Source organism: Harmonia axyridis, chromosome 1 (assembly GCF_914767665.1).
Source record: "Harmonia axyridis chromosome 1, icHarAxyr1.1, whole genome shotgun sequence".
NCBI classification, from domain to species: Eukaryota; Metazoa; Arthropoda; class Insecta; order Coleoptera; family Coccinellidae; genus Harmonia; species Harmonia axyridis.
The window spans coordinates 36,757,423-36,777,630 of NC_059501.1; the positions used below are offsets into that span (position 1 = coordinate 36,757,423).

A 20,208-nucleotide genomic window follows, 5' to 3' on the forward strand; every position below is an offset into this window, starting at 1 on the left:
GTTTTTTTTTCTTGTTCAGTTGAAATTAAATTCAGTCATTGAATAGATTGCACAACCAAATTAAATCAACTTTGCGACTTTATGACTAAAAAAGATAATATCTCATTTCGACAAAACATAAGGGGGTCCAAGAATTTTGGCGATGTGTGCATAGTAAAGTTATGAGAATTTGAACGAGATCGATTCATTGGTGCTCATTTATTTGACAGGTGCATCACACCAGTTTTTATGTTTTGTTGTATATTAGAATTATTGATTCTGTCGATCGAAAATTGGAATTTGGTGTCGCGAATGGAATTTCGTGTGCCGATTTGCTTGTAATTCTTCAGAACGCCTTTGTGATTTTTTTTTGTATTAGATCGAGCGAGAGGTTCAAAAGTTCGACATCAAATACCGAAGAAAACGAAAATCAAGAAAAATATTGTGCTTGAAAATCGCCATGTAATCTTGAGAAAGGAAGTTGGTGATCTCAAGAGAACTTTTCATTTCACGCCATTTTCCAATTTCCTCTTATAGCTTGAAAACAGTTGAATTTATAAGATTCTCTCGCTTACGCTCGTCCTGGAAGTCTGTGAGTCCAAAAAAAACATTTTCTGGCGTGTTGCGTAAAATATTTTTTCGGCAACAGTGTATAATAACACTGTCGCTGCTTTTTTCCATATTTTATGAGGTACGATTGCGATAAAAACATACAAATTGTTGACAACTAATTTAATATGAACTGTCAGCCGTTTTCTCGGTTGCTATGGTAATGATCAACTGCATTTATTAAAAATATACCTACCAAGATTTTCATATTCACAATGACACAAACAACGTGATTCTTTTCCGGTCTAGTCCGGGAAGTGAGCACTTCCCGGACGGTTGCCGAAAATAGTAATTTACGTAACAAGTCCGGAAAATAGGGTTTTTTTGGACGAATAGACAAAACTCGCTTACGCTCGTCCTGGAAGTCTGTGAGTCCAAAAAAAACCATTTTCGGGCGTGTTGCGTACAATATTTTTTCGGCAACCATGTAGAATAACACTATCGCTGCTGCTTTCCATATTTTATTGCGATTGCGATCAAAAAACATGCAAATTTTTGGCAACTAATTTCATATGAACTGTCAGCCGTTATCTCGGTTGCTATGGATTCTATGATTCTTTTCCGGCCTAGTCCGGGAAGTACGTACTTTCCGGACTAGGCCGGGAAATGCTTCTTTCTCAGAGAAACAGCGTCCGGGAAGTGAGCACTTCCCGGACGGTTGCCGAAAAATGTTTTTTTTAGACATTCATTTTATATTTGTACCAGTTCTCAATAAAAATATCGTTTTGACATCATTTTTCTCTTGAAAACCAAAAAATTCACAAAAATAAAGTTGAGCTGACATTTCATGCGAGCGAGAAGGCATTCGAAAAAATTGTTGGTGGTGTTTCTCTATGATTCCAAGGGGTATAAAAAGCCACGCTCCAAACTTGTTTCGCGATAACTTTTTCTTTTTCATATTTTACAATGAGTAAATTGATTTTGGATAGGGATAAGGTCTCTTGTAATTTCGAAAAAAAAACATCAACAAATAATACGTCTGAGTTGTGGAGGTTGGAATTATTTTCGACCTCGAATTTATCCAATAGGTGGATGTCAAAACGATATTTTTATCGAGAAATGGTACAAATATAAAATGAATGAAACAAAAAAAAAACAACAATTATAAACTTTTCACAAATTGAAAACTTCTTTTCGGGGAGCCATCTATAGGGGGCTACCTTAGGAGATGGAGGTGCAAAAAATAATTTTATATGAAAAACCCACCATATGAATAAGTAATTTCTCCCTGAATTTTTTCGCAACTATATCATATACACCCTGTATACTATTGTTTATTATTTTAAAACTTCAACGAAAGTATATGACTCAAATTATGAATAGAAAAATACTATAAGAAAATATAATAAAACTCCTTTTCCTCAATATCTAGTAAAACAGTCAATTAGTCTGTCAGATTTTTGAATTTTAAACATGTAGTGCTTTTATTTTGAATCGGTGTGGTAATTATTCAACTTTGTTGATATAAAAACCCAAAAGATGAATCGTTTTGGTGAAGTTTCGACAGAGAAAATTACGACAAATATCGGGAAATCTATACCGCAATCTACAAAAAACACAAAAGCTTCAATCTGGAGACAATTTATGGAGTTCTGTCGAGTTCGAAAGTATGAATTGTCCGAAATAATTCCATTACACGAAGTAGCAGATATATATTAAGGGATTGGGCCTATAGGCCCATCTCCATTTTTTTTTTCATATTATAATATGAAAAAGAAAAATGGAGATACTACTTGTAAATCTCGACTAACAATTTATAATTTGAAATAGAAAGGATATCGGGTGTGTAGTCAAACTTAAACAATTTTATCTCTTTATTGCTTCAGCCAAGCTTTCGGACAATGACTTGTCCTTCTTCAGGGCTACTGAAAATTACATGAAGTTGTAAAAAACACACAGAAATTAATACAGCATAACTTACATCAATGTGAGTCTCAAAAGTTAAAATTATTACAATGTTCATATATAACATCTAATTTGGCAAGAATAACTATATTTTACTTAATCTTAACAACAGAATCAAACTAGTAAAATCTTAAAAGACATATGAACGAATAATGTCAAAGGTTAAAAACAATAAAAAAAACACAAAGACGAGAGACACAGAGAGGAACGACAACAGAGGACGAGTGACGTCACACAATGAGGAATGATAAGGCGTTTTATAGTGAGGGAATCATCTGTAATGCATAATCATCTAATTTCACTCACATTAATCAGTTGAACGATGTTGCAATAAATGGAAGGAAAGGAAAATATTTCTTTCCTTGAAAGACACATTCAGACTTTGGAAATTAAACTAATTAATTGTTTACCACAAGACCTCTTTAGGATTTTTGTGAATAAGAAGTCTGAACAGTTTAGACAGAAATTTGTAAGAGTCAGGAATGTACAGTTGAGGAAGTTTAATTCTCTGAGATCTTATTATAACTCTTTACATCAGGTTAAAACAGAAGATTGTTGGTTTAAAAATCTGACAGATGTTAGTATACCAGAGAATGTTAAGAAAATTTTTGCATTAGGTCCCAAATTCAGTTTTGAGGATCACCGGAGGATAGACATGAAGGAATTCATCTCGGATGTAGATTACATAGTTAAAGGATTAGACACATCTAACAAAGATATTCTCACTGCACAGTGTGCCAACATTATCACTAATTTCCTTTTACACCACCATACATACACCAACCGACACTCATCAAAGATATTAAAACCTCTCAATCTTTTTTGAAACAACACCCTGACCTTGTTTTAACTAGGTCAGACAAAGGTAATGTAAGTGTTCTTATGTCCAAGAGTACTTATGTTGAAATATCTCTCGAACTTTTGGATGATCACAATTCATACCTTGAATTAGATAGTGACCCCACTGAGAAATTTCAGAATAAAATCAATCGTTTCATATTAAAATTAAAGAAAGAACAAAAAATTGATGCAAATCTTTCTGGAAAGTTGACCACATATAATTCTGTGGCTCCAAAACTCTATTCTCTTCCCAAAATCCACAAACCCATTTTATCTGTCAGACCGATTGTTACTTGCATTGATTCTCCCTATTCCAAACTTTCTAAGTTTATTGCCAACATTTTGTCCAATTCTCGAGACAGGAGCAATAATAATTATCATGTTAAAGATTCCTTTGAGTTCTCAAACATCATTCAAAATTTCAACATCCCTGATAACCATATAATGGTCAGTTTTGATATTGAGTCTCTTTTTTCTAATATCACACTTGATGCCGCATTGAAAAGTATCGTTTCACATTGGGATTCTATAGAGCCACATTGCACCTTGAAGAAGGAAGAATTTTTGGAGTGTGTCAAACTTATGTTCGGAACCACTTATTGCCAGTTCCAGGGACGTTTTTTTCTACAAATTAAAGGAGCTCCTATGGAAGGAGATGCTTCTCCCATTATTGCAGATATGGTTGTGGACGATTTGCTTGATAAGGCCTTTGAAGCATTACATTACACTCCCATCGTTATTAAAAAATACGTGGATGATTTGTTTTGCATTGTACGAACAGATTTACTCATCAGTGTTGTTGACACCCTCAATGCTCAAGATCATAACATAAAATTTACTTATGAACGAGAAGTAAACTCCACTCAAAGTTACCTAGACTTACAGTTAACACGCAGTGATGATGACAAGGTGTGGACAGATTGGTATCAAAAACCAAAGGCATCCGGTCGTTACCTCAACTAAATCTTCACACGACTTTAAATATAAAATCAACCTCATTATAGGATTAAAAAATCGAATAGAAAAGTTAGTTAGCCCTCATCTATTGCAGTCTAGCCTCCATAGATTACGTCACCTCCTCCTTAAAAATTCTTATCCTGCTAGACTTTTGAATAAATGTTTGTTTAACAACCCTGGTCGCATTATAGAATCTGGCTCAAGGGTGATACATGATAACCTTCCATCCATTGATGGGGAGAGTCCAGTTGTTGCAAAGAAATTCTTCTCTATTCCTTACCATCCTGCCATCACACCTTCCATTATAAGAACTTTTAGAAACCATGTACCAAACAATCAAGATCTAATAATTGCTGCACGCATGCCTTGCACTTTGGGTAAATATGTATTTTCAAAAATGAAGGACAAAACACCAACATCCAACAAGTCTGGAATAATTTACTCCATAGATTGCATGGAATGTAATGGACCATATATAGGCCAAACAGGCAGAAATTCAAGTACTAGAATAAAGGAACATGTTAGAGATTGTACAAAAGGGAGACAAACCACTGGATTATCTGAACACATATATGAAACGGGACATACTATGAAGTTCTCAGAGGCTAGGTGCTTAAGATCTGAGCGAAACAAATATAAAAGAGAGTTTTTGGAGGCGGTTGAAATCATGAACCATGAAACAAATTTAAATATCTACTCAGATTTTAATGGTATTAATTCCATTTATTGCAACATCGTACAACTGATTAATGTGAGTCAAATTAGATGATTATGCATTACAGATGATTCCCTCACTATAAAACGCCTTATCATTCCTCATTGTGTGACGTCACTCGTCCTCTGTTGTCGTTCCTCTCTGTGTCTCTCGTCTTTGTGTTTTTTCTATGTTTTTAATCTTTGACATTATTCGTTCATATGTCTTCTAAGATTTTACTAGTTTGATTCTGTTGTTAAGATTAAATAAAATATAGTTATTCCTGCCAAATTACATATTATATATGAACATTGTAATAAATTTAACTTTTAAGACTCACATTGATGTAAGTTATGCTGTGTTAATTTCTGTGTGTTTTTTACAACTTCATGTAATTTTCAGTAGCCCTGAAGAAGGACAAGTTATTGTCCGAAAGCTCGGCTGAAGCAATAAAGAGATAAAATTGTTCAAGTTTGACTACACACCCGATATCCTTCCTATTTCAAAAAATGGAGATGATTATAAAGAATATGCGGTCAAATCAATTATGAATTCGACTGCGAAGATGGTACAAGAAAAATATTTCTGTTAGTACAATTTAAATTTAATCCTTTTGTCGACATAAATTTTGAAGAAGCTCGTGATGCGAGAAATATAAAACGGAAAGAATTACAAGCTATTCCAGCGAAAAGGAAGGTATGTTCTGTAGCATTGGACAAGAAAGATATGTATACCATCTGTCTGTTGTTGATCAGATTATACCTGAACTTGGGGACCACGCAGTATATGATTTACCCCAATTGATGGAATTATCATTCACTGGATGTAGTATAAAAAATATATCTTTAAGGGCATTGGAGAATCTGCCTAAACTTCGTATCATTGACATAAGCCATAGAAACTTAACATCTATTTCAGCTGGTATTTTCAATGATTTGCTCAATTTGGAAGATTTGGATTTATCTCACAACGAAATATCTTATATACAAATCCATACTTTTCTTCATATGTCTTCACTCAAGCAGGTTATACTATCATCAAATAAACTTAGCAGTATTGAGAATGATTGGTTTTCGGACAACCCCAATTTAACTTTAATAGATTTGAGCTATAACTCAATAAAAAAAATTGATAATTTCACGTTTTTGTCTACGCCAAATCTGAAAGATCTATTTCTCGATTACAATCAAATAAATCATATTGGAAAGAAGACTTTCTATGGTTTGACAAATATGGAAATTGTGAGTCTCAGGCACAATCGGATTGCCCTCTTGGATTCGAACATAATACCAAACAATTTCCAAGTTCATATGCTTCGATTGAATGCTAATTTCTTAAATTTCCTATCTCATGATTTTTTGAAGAAAATTAAAGTAAATGCTCTGGAATTAACAGGAAATCCATGGATATGTCCATGTTTGAATCAAATAGAGGACTGGATGCGCCAATCGAATGTTACCTCGCTGAATAGTGGGTATTGCAAAAGGCATAATATCCCAAAATGTATTTATGATAATAGTGATAATATTTGTTTGGAGATACTGAGTTCTGAAATAACTGAATCTTACTTGGGAAAATTAAAGAATCTCAAAACTCCTGTTGATGATGAGTGTGCGAATTTATCCTGATAATACTATATATGGATCTACCAGCAAAATAGTGTGGTGAGTTGAGTTACGATATTTATATTATACATTTGGAAATACTCCAGAAAATATGGAGATTTAAATAATTATTTATACATTTTTTTATATTATTATATTTGTCTTCAATACTTTATTTTCCATATGCCATTAGTTTTCTTAGGCAAAGAAAGAAGTTGAGCTTGTTGAATTGGTTAGAGCTAAAAAATAAATATTCTCCTTGGTACACGAAGACGAAATGTCGATTGAGTTTCTTTTTTGAAGAGAGTTATCAATAAATGAATAATAAGTTTTTGAATACAAGAAGTATTTCATCTATTTAAAAATTTGCGTCGAAATGACAAGAAATGAGGAAATCAGTGAACTTATGGGTATCACTTTGATTTGTAGTATTCACAACATTTGCAATTTTAGGAATGATCTGTCGTGCGGAAATTTAATACCGAAATTCTTTATGCAATTCTTTTCGGTTCTTAGCTTCCATAACGATCGAATGAATTGGAATGAACTAGCATGAACCTTGATAGGAGTGAGCATAAACTATATTATCGGCAAATGAATAATCAGCACCGGGAATACAACTTCGCTATTCTATCATGCCAATGAATTTCTGGTATCTCCACTGACTACACCCATATTCTCTTTTTACAGTTGTGAAGATTAAACATGAACGCACGTCTATATTCCACAGTAATAGTACTAGTGTTTTTAGTTCCGTTGGCAAACACTCAATCTATAAAATGTGCTTCTTTCGACAACATCAATATAAGGGTAAAGGAAAAAAATAAAGAATTGATGGACATAACCTCTTTCAGTGGCACGATTGATGGTAGTGCGTTCGAAAATAAAACTCTTGTAGAAGTGAATATTCGTAAACAAGATATTGAAAGTATCGGTGCAGAATGTGTGACCAATATGTCGGAACTGAGGACATTAGTTTTTTGGGGTTGCCCTGTGAGAACAATTATGCCGGGGGCGCTGAAAAATCTACCGGGCCTTTTGAATCTACAAATTTCCGTAGGAAATCTCACAACAATTCCTGCAGGAGTGTTTGATGCGGCCCCTACGTTAAAGCTGATCAGACTTCATGACAATTTCATTCACTCTATCGAAGATAGGGCATTCGCCAATCTACCAAATCTCACGAAACTTTTCATGGGAAATAATAAAATCAGAAATTGGGAAAACTCTTGGTTTTACAATACCGCCAGTATAGAAATATTGGATATGCAGGGAAACAAATTAGAGAATATTCCAAGTAAGGCGTTCCTCTACATGAACAATTTGAAACAAGTATTTTTCGATGAGAATGAAATAAGAACAATCGAACCAGATTCCTTTTTAAGTATTCAAAAACTGGACTACCTAGGACTGAGATACAACAGGTTGAAGGAATTGAACGAGGACGTCTTTCCCAATAAATTATCCGTGAGATCTCTACTTATCGATGCAAACTATTTGAACTATTTGTCCAATGAAGTGCTGAAGAAATTATCGGTCAAAGATATAACATTAGATGGTAATCCATGGAAATGTCCCTGTCTCGATAGAATCCACTACTGGATTTATACGAAGAATATTACGCTGAGAACTTCCAGTTATTGTAATAATCCTAACATTCCTTTGTGCATTTATCCCGACTCTTATTCCACTACTTGTTTGGAAAATAATGACGAAAAAATTACGAACTTATACAAGGAATCCTTGAGAAATTTGACAACTGAAGTGAATCGTCATTGTGCCCGTCTAGATTGATCGATTACAAGGTTTGCAAGGTTCAGATAATCACTATTCTGAATTTTTCATTTATATTGTTTGGAAAAATTTAAATATCTAAAACACCGTGAAATTAATGTTAGCTGGTTACTGCAAAATTTCCGGAAACCTGTGTCATAATTGAGTGTGAACGAGACCATTATCATTTCCGCTTCCATAAATTATTTCAGTTCGTTTTCTCAAGATGGTGAAGTGCCCTGATGGGGAACAAGACAATATACATTTATTCAAGACATTTCGCATGACTTTATTCTACTACAGGTGAGTAGTTGCCATTATAATAACGGAAAAGTTAAGAATTCAAACAGCGAATTGTTTACTATAATTTCACGTATAACAGGCTTTTCCGCGGTGGTCTACTAGGTACATGATTTGACGTTTCGTCGACTACTCCAGAAGGCATCGTCAGAAGTTTCAAGGTCCTTAGGTCTCTCTTAGGTCTGTCGATTGGAGTCGCAGATTTCACTTTCAATTTTTTGTTAATTTTCGACGATGTAGCTTTTCTTTCGGTTTATTGGTTCATTGTCCTATTTATATAGGTCTTTATTCTTCTGTGTTCAACTCTTTTGTTTTCTCCTAATTTGTATACGATCGCTTTTCTTTTACCACTGTTTTCATGGACTTGAAATTCAGATTTTCTTCCATAGTCATTCATAAATATATGACGTTTCTTTTCGATTTTATTGTTTTTCGATCTTTATTTTCATTTAACTTTATTTTTCTTCCTTGGCTCTTCGTTGATTTTCATTTTCCATATGTGTAACCATACTACTGGGATGTGTATTTGTCTTGGAGAATTATACCTAGTTGCACTTCTTTCTGTTTTGATAGATGCAAGTACTACTGAGTCATCTGCTTAAAGTTGCATGGTTGCCTTTGTTGTTTAGGATTAGTCCTAGTATCGAGCTCTGTTACTTCTGCAGCTTTTATATTTTTTACTTCCGAGGATTCCTTGTTGACTTTGATGTGGAATTTCCTTTATTCTAGATATAATTCAATCAGTTTTACGAATTCTTTTTATTATAAATTATACTTTTTCTGCCATTCTATTCTTATGGATGAGTCCGTTGTATCTCAGTTACTCGCAAATCTATCGAAATGTTTGGCAAACTGCGGTTTAAGTCCCTTTTTAATTTCCTTTCTGAAATCTGCTTTTATTTTGGCCAGCTGTGTTCCTGTTCTGGATCCACTTCTGAACCTGTATTGCATCTTCAGAGATGCTTTCTATTCAATAACATCCTTTATTTTTTCAATTATTGTTTTTTCTGCTCAATTAGGTTATTCAGTTGGTTCATAATATTCTTGTTTCGGTTCTAAAGATTTCTAGTATTTTCTCCTTGCCAATGTTCTGAGACCCATCAGTTTGTTGGTATTTTCTGGTTGCTTTGTTATTTTTTCTTTTACTTCAGTTTTGACTATGGATTCTTCTGTAGCGGTCTTGATAATTATTTCTAGATCTTGTAATAATTTTTCCAGTTGATTCTTTTCTTTCTTCTTATTAGATTGTTATTTTATATGATGGGGATCTGGTCAGGTATTTTTGATGACTTACCTTTTTCTGCTTTCCATGATATTTTGTCTAGTCAATGTTACCGATATCTGGTCTTTTCCTGAGCGACGAGGTTTTCCTTCATTGGTGCGATTATCTGCACGTTTGTGTTTTTTGCTTATATTACCTTGATACAGAATAGAGCAGACTATACTGGAAAGTAATACCTATATTTTTAATTTCGCTATAAAATAGTTATCTTTATATTTCAGTTTCTTGAAATTATAATATTACACATAATTTTTCGTTTTATTATTTTTTCTTGTTCAGTTGAAATTAAATTCAGTCATTGAATAGATTGCACAACCAAATTAAATCAACTTTGTGACTTTATGACTAAAAATATAATATCTCATTTCGAGAAAACATAAGGGGGTCCAAGAATTTTGGCTATGTGTGCATAGTAAAGTTATGAGAATTTGAACGAGATCGGTTCATTGGTGCTCATTTATTTGACAGGTGCATCACACGAGTTTTTATGTTTTGTTGTATATTAGAATTATTGATTCTGTCGATCGAAAATTGGAATTTGGTGTCGCGAATGGAATTTCGTGTGCCGATTCGCTTGTAATTCTTCAGAACGCCTTTGTGATTTTTTTCTGTATTAGATCGAACGAGAGGTATATACTCCGTTCAAAAGTTCGACATCAAATACCGAAAAAAACCAAAAAATCAAGAAAAATATTGTGCTTGAAAATCGCCATGTAAGCCTGAGAAAGGAAGTTGGTAATCTCAAGAGAACTTTTCATTTCACGCCATTTTCCAATCTCCTCTTATAGCTTGAAAACAGTTGAATTTATAAGATTGCGGTCATTTGTGAAAATTTCAAATTATTTCTAAGTCTGGAAGACAATTCAGAATCTGAATTTTATGAATTTTTCACAGAATTCATGAACATTTATTCCATAAAAAGTTACCATACTGGCAACCGGATACTTCCGTATTTGGATGAAAAAATTAGGAAGAATTCATACGATTTTGAGGACACTTCGGAAGAATTTATTTAGAATTATTTATATGTGATAAATTAATTCCAATGTTAAAATGTCATATACCTGGAAATGTTATTGTCACTTTGACATCGATAAAAAAGGTGCATTCTTTAATCTTTTTTATCGGATAAAAAATCCTCTTCCTCAATATCTAGTAAAACAGTCAATTAGTCTGTCAGATTTTTTAATTTTAAACATATAGTGCTTTTTTTGAATCGGTGTGGTAATTATTCAACTTTGTTGATATGAAAACCCAAAAGATGAATCGTTTTGGTGAAGTTTCGACAGAGCAAATTACGACAAATATCGGGAAATCTATACCGCAATCTACAAAAAACACAAAAGCTTCAATCTGGAGACAATTTATGGAGTTCTGTCGAGTTCGAAAGTATGAATTGTCCGAAATAATTCCATTACACGAAGTAACAGATATTTATTAAGGAATTCATAATTGATTTGACCGCATATTCTTTATAATCATCTCCATTTTTCTTTATCATATTGTAATATGAAAAAAAAAATGGAGATGATTATAAAGAATATGCGGTCAAATCAATTATGAATTCGACTGCGAAGATGGTACAAGAAAAATATTTCTGTGAGTACAATATTAAATTAAATCCTTTTGTCGACATAACTTTTAAAGAAGCTCGTGATGCGAGAAATATTAAACGGAAAGAATTACAAGCTATTACAGCGAAAAGGAAGGTATGTTCTGTAGCATTGGACAAGAAAGATATACTGAAAATGCAGAAGAACCAGAAGGACTACAAAAAAGATTTTTTCATATAGCTTCTTATGAATTAGTTTGGAGGGGAGGAGAAGCTGTAAACTGTAAAATATACCATTTCAAAGAGGAAGAAAACCACGATGGAATTCCAAAAAATAGATTCGAATATAATTCAATATTTTCGAAAACTGCACAAGGTGGATCGAAAAAATTGACCCACAGCAGATGGTTAGTAAAAAATGAAATGGATGAAAGTATTTGCCCCGTTAGATTATTGAAATATCTCTTACAAAAAAGAAATGAACACATAACATCCGATCGACTTTTTTCAACTCCAAATCCTTTCTGGAAAACACAAATTCTAAAGGTTGGTATAAAAATGTTCCATTAGGTATCAATATGATTTCTACTTGGACCAAAAATTCTGTCACTAAAATTGGACTCGACATCACAAATAATTAAATTACCAATCATTCAAATCGCGCTAGTACAGTGTCTCAATCAGCAAAAGCAGTAAGTGAACAACAGCTTATAAAGATAACGGGATACTCATCATCTTTTTCAATTAAACCCTATCTTCAAATTGACCATGAACATCATGAGAATCTTAATGAGAATTAATTCCTTACGATCCTCGAGTCCGAGAAATCAAAATGAATATTCCACATGTGTGAATACCACAGAAGAAAATTTTCAAATCAATACACCAAAGCAAACAATTTATAACAGCTGTGTATTTAATAATTTCACTTTCAAATAATCGAATTTTAGTACAACAAAAAAAATTAAAAGTAACATACAGACAATGGAGATGAAATTTTTGAGGGGAATAAAGGGAATAACAATAATGGACCGAGTGAGGAATGAAGATGTCTGAAATGAACTGGAGGTGAATTCAATAGAACCATAGAGGACTTCTTGCAGAAATAAGCTCATTACGAAAGATGATACTTTTCCCAACTGGTTGCACAAATAACTATTTGAATTTAATGAATCATATTATAATAATGCATCTCTTTATGTCATTTTTTGTGTGAAATGTAAACCACAAGGGTTATCATTTTCATGATAAGACAGAAATAGATTCATGATGCAAGCTGATACTCTCTCTATTATCATTGGAGATTTCACCAACTTACTGTCCAATGAGTAATATCGAGTAAATGCCAAAATTTCAACTGATCAGTTCAAACGAATTGACTGAAAGCACAAAGATTGAATTTTATATTCATACCAATCCATATTATCGGTATACCCTCCAAAATGAAGCAATATGTGACTTGCAGTGTTTTATTGATAATATCGTATCTCTCCGTCGGCAGACAGTGCTACGAGTGTAATTTTTTCAAGAAAATATCAGTTTTTGTAACACCCAAATCGATAGTGCCCTATTTAAAGATGTATACTAAGAACAATTTTTCTGGATGTTTTGAACCGAAAAATTTTGATGTAGTTGTATACCATCTGTCTGTTGTTGATCAGATTATACCTGAACTTGGGGACCACGCAGTATATGATTTACCCCAATTGATGGAATTATCATTCACTGGATGTAATATAAAAAATATATCTTTGAGGGCATTGGAGAATCTGCCTAAACTTCGTATCATTCACATAAACCATGGAAACTTAACATCAATTTCAGCTGGTATTTTCAATGATTTGCTCAATTTGGAAGATTTGGATTTATCTCACAACGAAATATCTTATATACAAATCCATACTTTTCTTCATATGACTTCACTCAAGCAGGTTATACTATCATCAAATAAACTAAGCAGTATTGAGAATGATTGGTTTTCGGACAACCCCAATTTAACTTTAATAGATTTGAGCTATAACTCAATAAAAAAAATTGATAATTTCACGTTTTTGTCTACGCCAAATCTGAAAGATCTATTTCTCGATTACAATCAGATAAATCATATTGGAAAAAAGACTTTCTATGGTTTGACAAATATGGAAATTGTGAGTCTCAGACACAATCGGATTGCCCTCTTGGATGCGAACATAATACCAAACAATTTCCAAGTTCATATGCTTCGATTGAATGCTAATTTCTTAAATTTCCTATCTCATGATTTTTTGAAGAAAATTAAAGTAAATGCTCTGGAATTAACAGGAAATCCATGGATATGTCCATGTTTGAATCAAATAGAGGACTGGATGCGCCAATGGAATGTTACCTCGCTGAATGGTGGGTATTGCAAAAGGCATAATATCCCAAAATGTATTTATGATAATAGTGATAATATTTGTTTGGAGATACTGAGTTCTGAAATAACTGAATCTTACTTGGGAAAATTAAAGAATCTCAAAATTCCTGTTGATGATGAGTGTGCGAATTTATCCTGATAATACTATTATGTGGATCTACCAGCAAAATAGTGTGGTGAGTTGAGTAACGATATTTATATTATACATTTGGAAATACTCCAGGAAATATGGAGATTTAAATCATTATTTATATATTTCTTTATTTTATTATATTTGTCTCCAATACTTTATTTGAAAAATATTGTTTTGCAATCAAACCAAAAAATTATAGAATATTAAGTCAAATCTCAAGAAAGTTGCATTACTGAATTATTTGTCCTCTAGACTGAATTTTTTTTAATTGGAAAATGCTTAAAGCAACGAAATATTCTGATGTATCAGGAGCTTTTGGGCACACATCCATTCCTGCGCCAATTGCATCTTTGGATATCACATAATACCTATGATATCACATAATACCTGAGTACATTACGTTTTTGTAGTCTCCAAAAGTGCAATTGGTGCATGCATGACGAGAGCTTAAAAGCTCCTAACTTCACGTCAGTGCTTTCCTCGTTTTTTTTTCTGATATTCTGCCTGAATTGTCCATAATTCTGATGACGCCATCAAAATGAAATTTCGATTCGATTGAAATTTTAACTTTATATTAACTTAACAAATCTCAACTTAATACCTACAGGGTATCTCATTTAAAAGTGTTCACCCTCAATAACTCAATAGAACACAAACTGCAGGTTCATACAAATTTGAATCCATGCATACATTTGTGCTACAAAACTACCCACGTTCCCTATTAAAATTCCTGATGGGGTTGCCAGTAGAAACAAGCTTTGTATCCCAGATTATGTTCCCTGTCATAAAAAGTCGACCTGTCTGAGTGTTTTCACAAATTCTGATTCGGATCTGGAATTTCAAATTTTGTTCTGTAAAAGCAAATTATTCTCCAAATTGAACAAGCAACTCAATATTGCTTCATTCATTCCTTCACAAAAACAGCGGTATACTTTTTTCTTCGGAGTACTTGAGAAGTGACCGAATGGCAAGCCACTGATGTTCCCGAAAATCGAAAATATCTTCATAAAATCGCCCTTAGGGAGAAGGGTAGGCATGCAAAATTTTGTTTCAGTTCAAGCTTTTTTATGGAAGCTATTGCATAAAAATGATTTCTCCTACAACTGCTATGAAAATTAGCGTATTCTCCACAGTTTACTCAATTCCAAAACTATGTATTGCTCATACTGTGGGAAATATTATTCCCCACGGCACTTTGCCCACACCTCGCTTGGTAGACTGAAAGAATGAAATTGGGCATTTGAGTCGTTTCTTTAGAAACGCAATAAATTAGCACATACTGTCAACGATGGCCATTTTGATTTGAATCAAGTCCATTACTTGAATTATTGAAATTTGTGCAGTTGTAGGAAAAGTATAGTGTGCAACATTTGGAGAAAGTCCTTTTATCGTTCGTGTGTTTGCGGCACTCGCCTTTCAGGCTCGTGCCACAAACTTCCACACTCGCGAGAAAAGTTGGACTTTCCCCACTTGTTGCAAAATATACTATTCTCTTGTAAACTTCAACACCCTGTATCTCCTTCAGGGATCGAGATAGAGGTATATAATATACATTTTTCCGAATCAGAACAACGAGGAGAATATCCCATTAAATTTTAACGATTAAAACTGATACACCCTGTATTTGAATTAAGAAACAATTCAGCTGAAAGAAAACTTCATGAATTATTCTGCAAGAAACTATAACGGGAAAATTAAAATTGAAAAAAATTATTATGAATTGTTTTAGGTCAATGAATAAGTCTCAGATGTAGTGAATCGCTAACTCGAAACACACTGTACCTACCTACTGAATAAGTTATTCAGAACACAGTCTAGTTCTAGTGCGAGGTTTATGGAATGGAATTTGAAAGCGGGAGTTCTTCGAACAGTTCATAAAGCTGTCGCTGTTTTCATATTCTCGAAGTATTGCACCTAAATAAATGCAATGCATGAGGAGGTTCTGCTTAGGAATAGATTTCAAATGATTGATGAAAAGGAGACGACGAATTTTGTAAATAATGAAGGACATAAACAACTTGCAGACTCAACTAGACTCGGACGCGGTATTGCTCAAGAAACATGGAGAATTAATTACTCGGGTATTCCCCAAGTCTCGCGCAAGGTATTTCCTACATTTATGGTGTTGTTAAACAATTCTGCTAGTCAAGACAAATTCATGTACACTAATAAATATGCGAATAACTAATCACTTCCCAGTTTTTTTTCTCCATTTGGAAAACCAACTCGGGTCACCGACATCGCCGACGGCGTTTGTCTTATGTCATTCTGTAGGTACTCTATAGTTTACTGCACACGGTGTCCCAAATTGGATGCTCACTGAAAGCATCTCGTGAATTACAAAGAAAAAATCTTCAAAGGCCCTTCGAGCCTTTTTTCGAATTAATCAGAAAGCAGATAATAGATATCTTCTGATTCGTCCCAAGTTACAACAGGGCGTTTCTGAAAAATGACTTTTTCAAATATTTCGGTATATCTTGGTTCTTGTTCCAGATATTAAACAAATTCTAACATGTTTTTTGAGTAATTTTTATGGTTTATATGATACTCGTAACAGATCATGACAATTAATTACCTTTATAGAGATATAGAGCAAAGTTTTGTTTCTTGAATGGGACAACCTATATTTTTCAACGCAGTTTTTTTCCGTCAAATTTGTCGAAAAGAAAGCACTTGTCATATGAACCTGTGTAAAGGATGTTTTTGAGAAACTTTTTGCTGTATTTTCGGTGTTTGTATTTTCAACTTTTGAATAGACTTCTAGTAAATAAAATAAAACGAAGTAATTTCCACTATGTACATACATACTACATAGTGGAAATTACTTCGTTTTATTTTATTTATAATGAATTTCCGCCAAGTAAGGACCGAATCCATTAAATAGACTTCTAGTACCGTAAGGATGCTCATACTTCACACAATTTTCACGGTATTTGTAGATCATCAACAGAGCAATTTAGAATAATGGAATAATCGATTCATTGTTTCAATTTTATCCATATTTTTGAAATCATTGATATGTTCAGGGATTTTCATTACATGTTACATCAGATAGTTACTCATAAGACAAGTGCAAAAGGCAATGATATTCTTCCACGAATTCAACATTCAATGAACGAATGGCAGAATGAGCCTTCGGTACGAGTATTATACATTATTTCCTCTAATAAACCTAATTCTAATTGAAATTAGCAAGGTCAGAAAAAAGAAACATAAAATCATCTGATTGTTTTCTCGATTATGTAGTGAAAAACAAAATTTCATATGGGTGAAACTCCGGAACCATCTGACGGATTTTTTTCATGTGATTACTAATTTTTACTTGACTTTTATTAAAGCAAGTTTAATACTTTTATACTTTCTATGTTTTTTTTTTACTACCAAAAGTAGGTGTTTGATGAGAAACATGAAATGAGTACAAAACTACATTATGTTATCCCCGAATTGTTAATATCTCATTTTTGGAAGTAAAAATATAGAAAATATAAAACTTGCTTTCATCACACTCACTCACTATTCCACTAGCACAAGAGTAAAAAATAATTTTTTTCCCAAATCTCTAATACTTTGTGGGAAATTAGGTTCATTTTATCTCTTTTTATTAAGTCAAAATTATTAATCACACACCTATTAACGATAAGCATTTATAAATTTTATTTATACTGATCATCTGATTTCAGATATCAATACAGGACCTCTTCCTTTCCAACCAAGCAACCTTTAAAGGTACTTACCGGGCAGTATGGATATGGTTTTGAGTGCCCTGAGCACTCTGAAGGTTCTCAGTCCAGCTAGATTTCCCCACTCCATGCCGATGGTGGCGTAACCACTGGTTATGACTACAAAATCTAGCCAATTCCATGGATTTCGGAGATACGTATACTTGTTCAATATGAACCCTTTAGCAGTACCCTTGACTAACATTTCAGCCGTGTAAATGGCTAAAAAAATATACCTGGAACAAAATTTAATTTTCAATTTCGAAATCTTCGAACCAGTTATTTTCATTGAATAATTTTGCAGTTTGCAGAATCAAAAAAAAGAAAATTTGATACAGAGTGTGAATACATGACATTTCCAGATTATTAAATGTGAATTTTTCATTAGTGCATATGTATCATGATAAATAACAATACAATTTCTATAACTAGGGAAATGCACCATCGCTTCACTATTTTGAATAATTAAATACTTTAAAATCTTGTACCTGCCCTTCATTATACCAAACGTTTTACCTTATGTCCTTATATATTAGAGGCATCACCACCACGTGACTACTCACTTCAAATGAAATAAGTGATATTTCTTCTTACAACTCACCGATTTAATTTATGGGGTTTTCACATAGTTCACTTGAACAATAATCTACATTGTAGTATTTTAATATTTTCTATTTACATATGAAAAAAAATATTGATTTTAGTAACTTTTTCTTGTCAAAAAAATTGATACTCTACAAAGTACTGATTTATTTTGAGAATATTCATTAAAACCAACCTACAAAAAAGGCAAAAATCTCATTTTGTGAAAATTCATAAATCGACCGTAAATTAATATCTTTCGGCAAAAACTGGAACTATTGTAATAGTTGTAACTGCTGATCATTCAATCGTTCTGGGAACACCGCACATTATTTTTGTCCTTCCTTCTCAGGGCTGATATTGAGAGATCACGAGAATATCACATGGTGGTGTTTCCTCTAAATTTGAAAATTTAGAAATAGATTATGAAGTGAAGGGGACAAAACTTTCAGTACCTCATTTTTAAAGAAAAAATGAGAATAGTTCAATTCCTGAACACATTTGCAATGCGCTTTCATTTTTAAATTGATCCTTCATCATCTAGGTATCTTGACTGCAGTGGTGCGTTTGAAAAAATGTTATCATACATATTATACAATAATGATTTGAAACAATTATGATTACTTATCCTGTCATTATATACATTCTTTCTTTTTTTTTCTATTGAAGTTGATTCGAAATGAAACACATAATCAGAAAACTGAAAACGAATATTTCTAAGAGGTAATTTGAGTTTCATCAAGAAAATCAGATTCAGAATCAACAGAATACAGTCCTTTTTCAATGACAATTGGATTGGGAATTCGTTCACAATGTTAGTCAACTTTAGCTACATGAGAATCGTTAATTTAAAAACATCCGAGGATCCTGAATGGGGAGCAATCTGATTTGGCTTTCACATAAGGTAATTCAAACATTTCAACTTTCATTGCAAAAACAGTAAAAAGGTCCAATTCGACAGAATTTTATGCTTCTAAATGTGTTGAATTGATACCAATGTTGTTGAATATAATATAATACCAAAATTGTTGAATATAATGATATACACATACATTCTTGAATCATTAAAGTTATTATGACTATATTGAAGAATATTGCTATTATTATATCATACAATAAAAGGAATAGCTTGTCATAATATTTTTCAATATTTTTTAGTGAAATCGAAAAATCTGCAAAATCCATTCATCATTCTAATAACTCTCAATCTTAGACATAGAATAGTATGGACTGGTCGTTAGAGAGAACATTGAAATCGGGGTATTGTGACAAGGATAGAAGAGTTAATGGCAAAACATTGGTTTCGTGCATTGATTGTGTGTGTTTTCTTGTGGATATAATGGATTCTTTAACGATTCATTAAGAGTTTGTTGTAATTCTTCAGCTCAGTTTAGTACTATGTACCTTATAAACAATTTTGAATATGTCTGTTTCGTATGCAGATTTTAATTGTATTGTTAGATCCAAAAAAGAGTTGGACGTGACACATCATAGTCAAGAAAACAAGAAGTTATGTATCATAAATTTTATTGAATATATCCAAAAAATTCCGAGAAATTATATAAAATGGGTCATGGCAATGAGGAGTAAAGAATACAAACCTACTGTCACAGCCGTAGTATGTAGTAACCACCTCAAAACAGAAGACTATTATGTCAATCCATATGGAATCAAAATTTTGAAGGAAAGAGCCATACAATTATGATATTGAAAACATGGGTTACTACATGATAATGAATACTATACAGCAAATTCCTACCCTTTATACAGGGTGGCCACTTTTTCAATGGGATTGTATTGGTAACTTTTAAACCATAAGAGTTACAAGGTCGGTCAAAGGGAGAAAAAGTTGCATGCATAGAAGCATTATCAAGCAGTTCAAAC

General features: G+C 32.9%; 1 protein-coding gene across 8 annotated transcripts in view; it reads left to right on the top strand.

Annotated features, from left to right (window-relative positions):
- The window catches only part of LOC123682960 (phospholipase A2 inhibitor-like), a 33,649-nt gene that overhangs the window by 10,872 nt on the left and 2,569 nt on the right, over window positions 1-20,208 (top strand). For 3 of the 8 annotated variants that reach the window (XR_006747927.1, XR_006747925.1, XR_006747926.1), the window contains one exon: window positions 17,704-18,227. Coding sequence is in view for 3 of the 8 variants with exons in the window: in XM_045621824.1 (XP_045477780.1) it covers window positions 12,938-14,029 (1,092 nt within the window). In the remaining 5 variants the exon portion in view is untranslated. Of the gene's footprint in view, window positions 1-5,496; window positions 6,649-6,675; window positions 8,665-11,455; window positions 14,067-15,552; window positions 16,128-17,703; window positions 19,229-20,208 lie in introns of those variants that run through there. The other 5 variants (XM_045621855.1, XR_006747924.1, XM_045621841.1 and 2 more) reach the window with 5 other exon arrangements.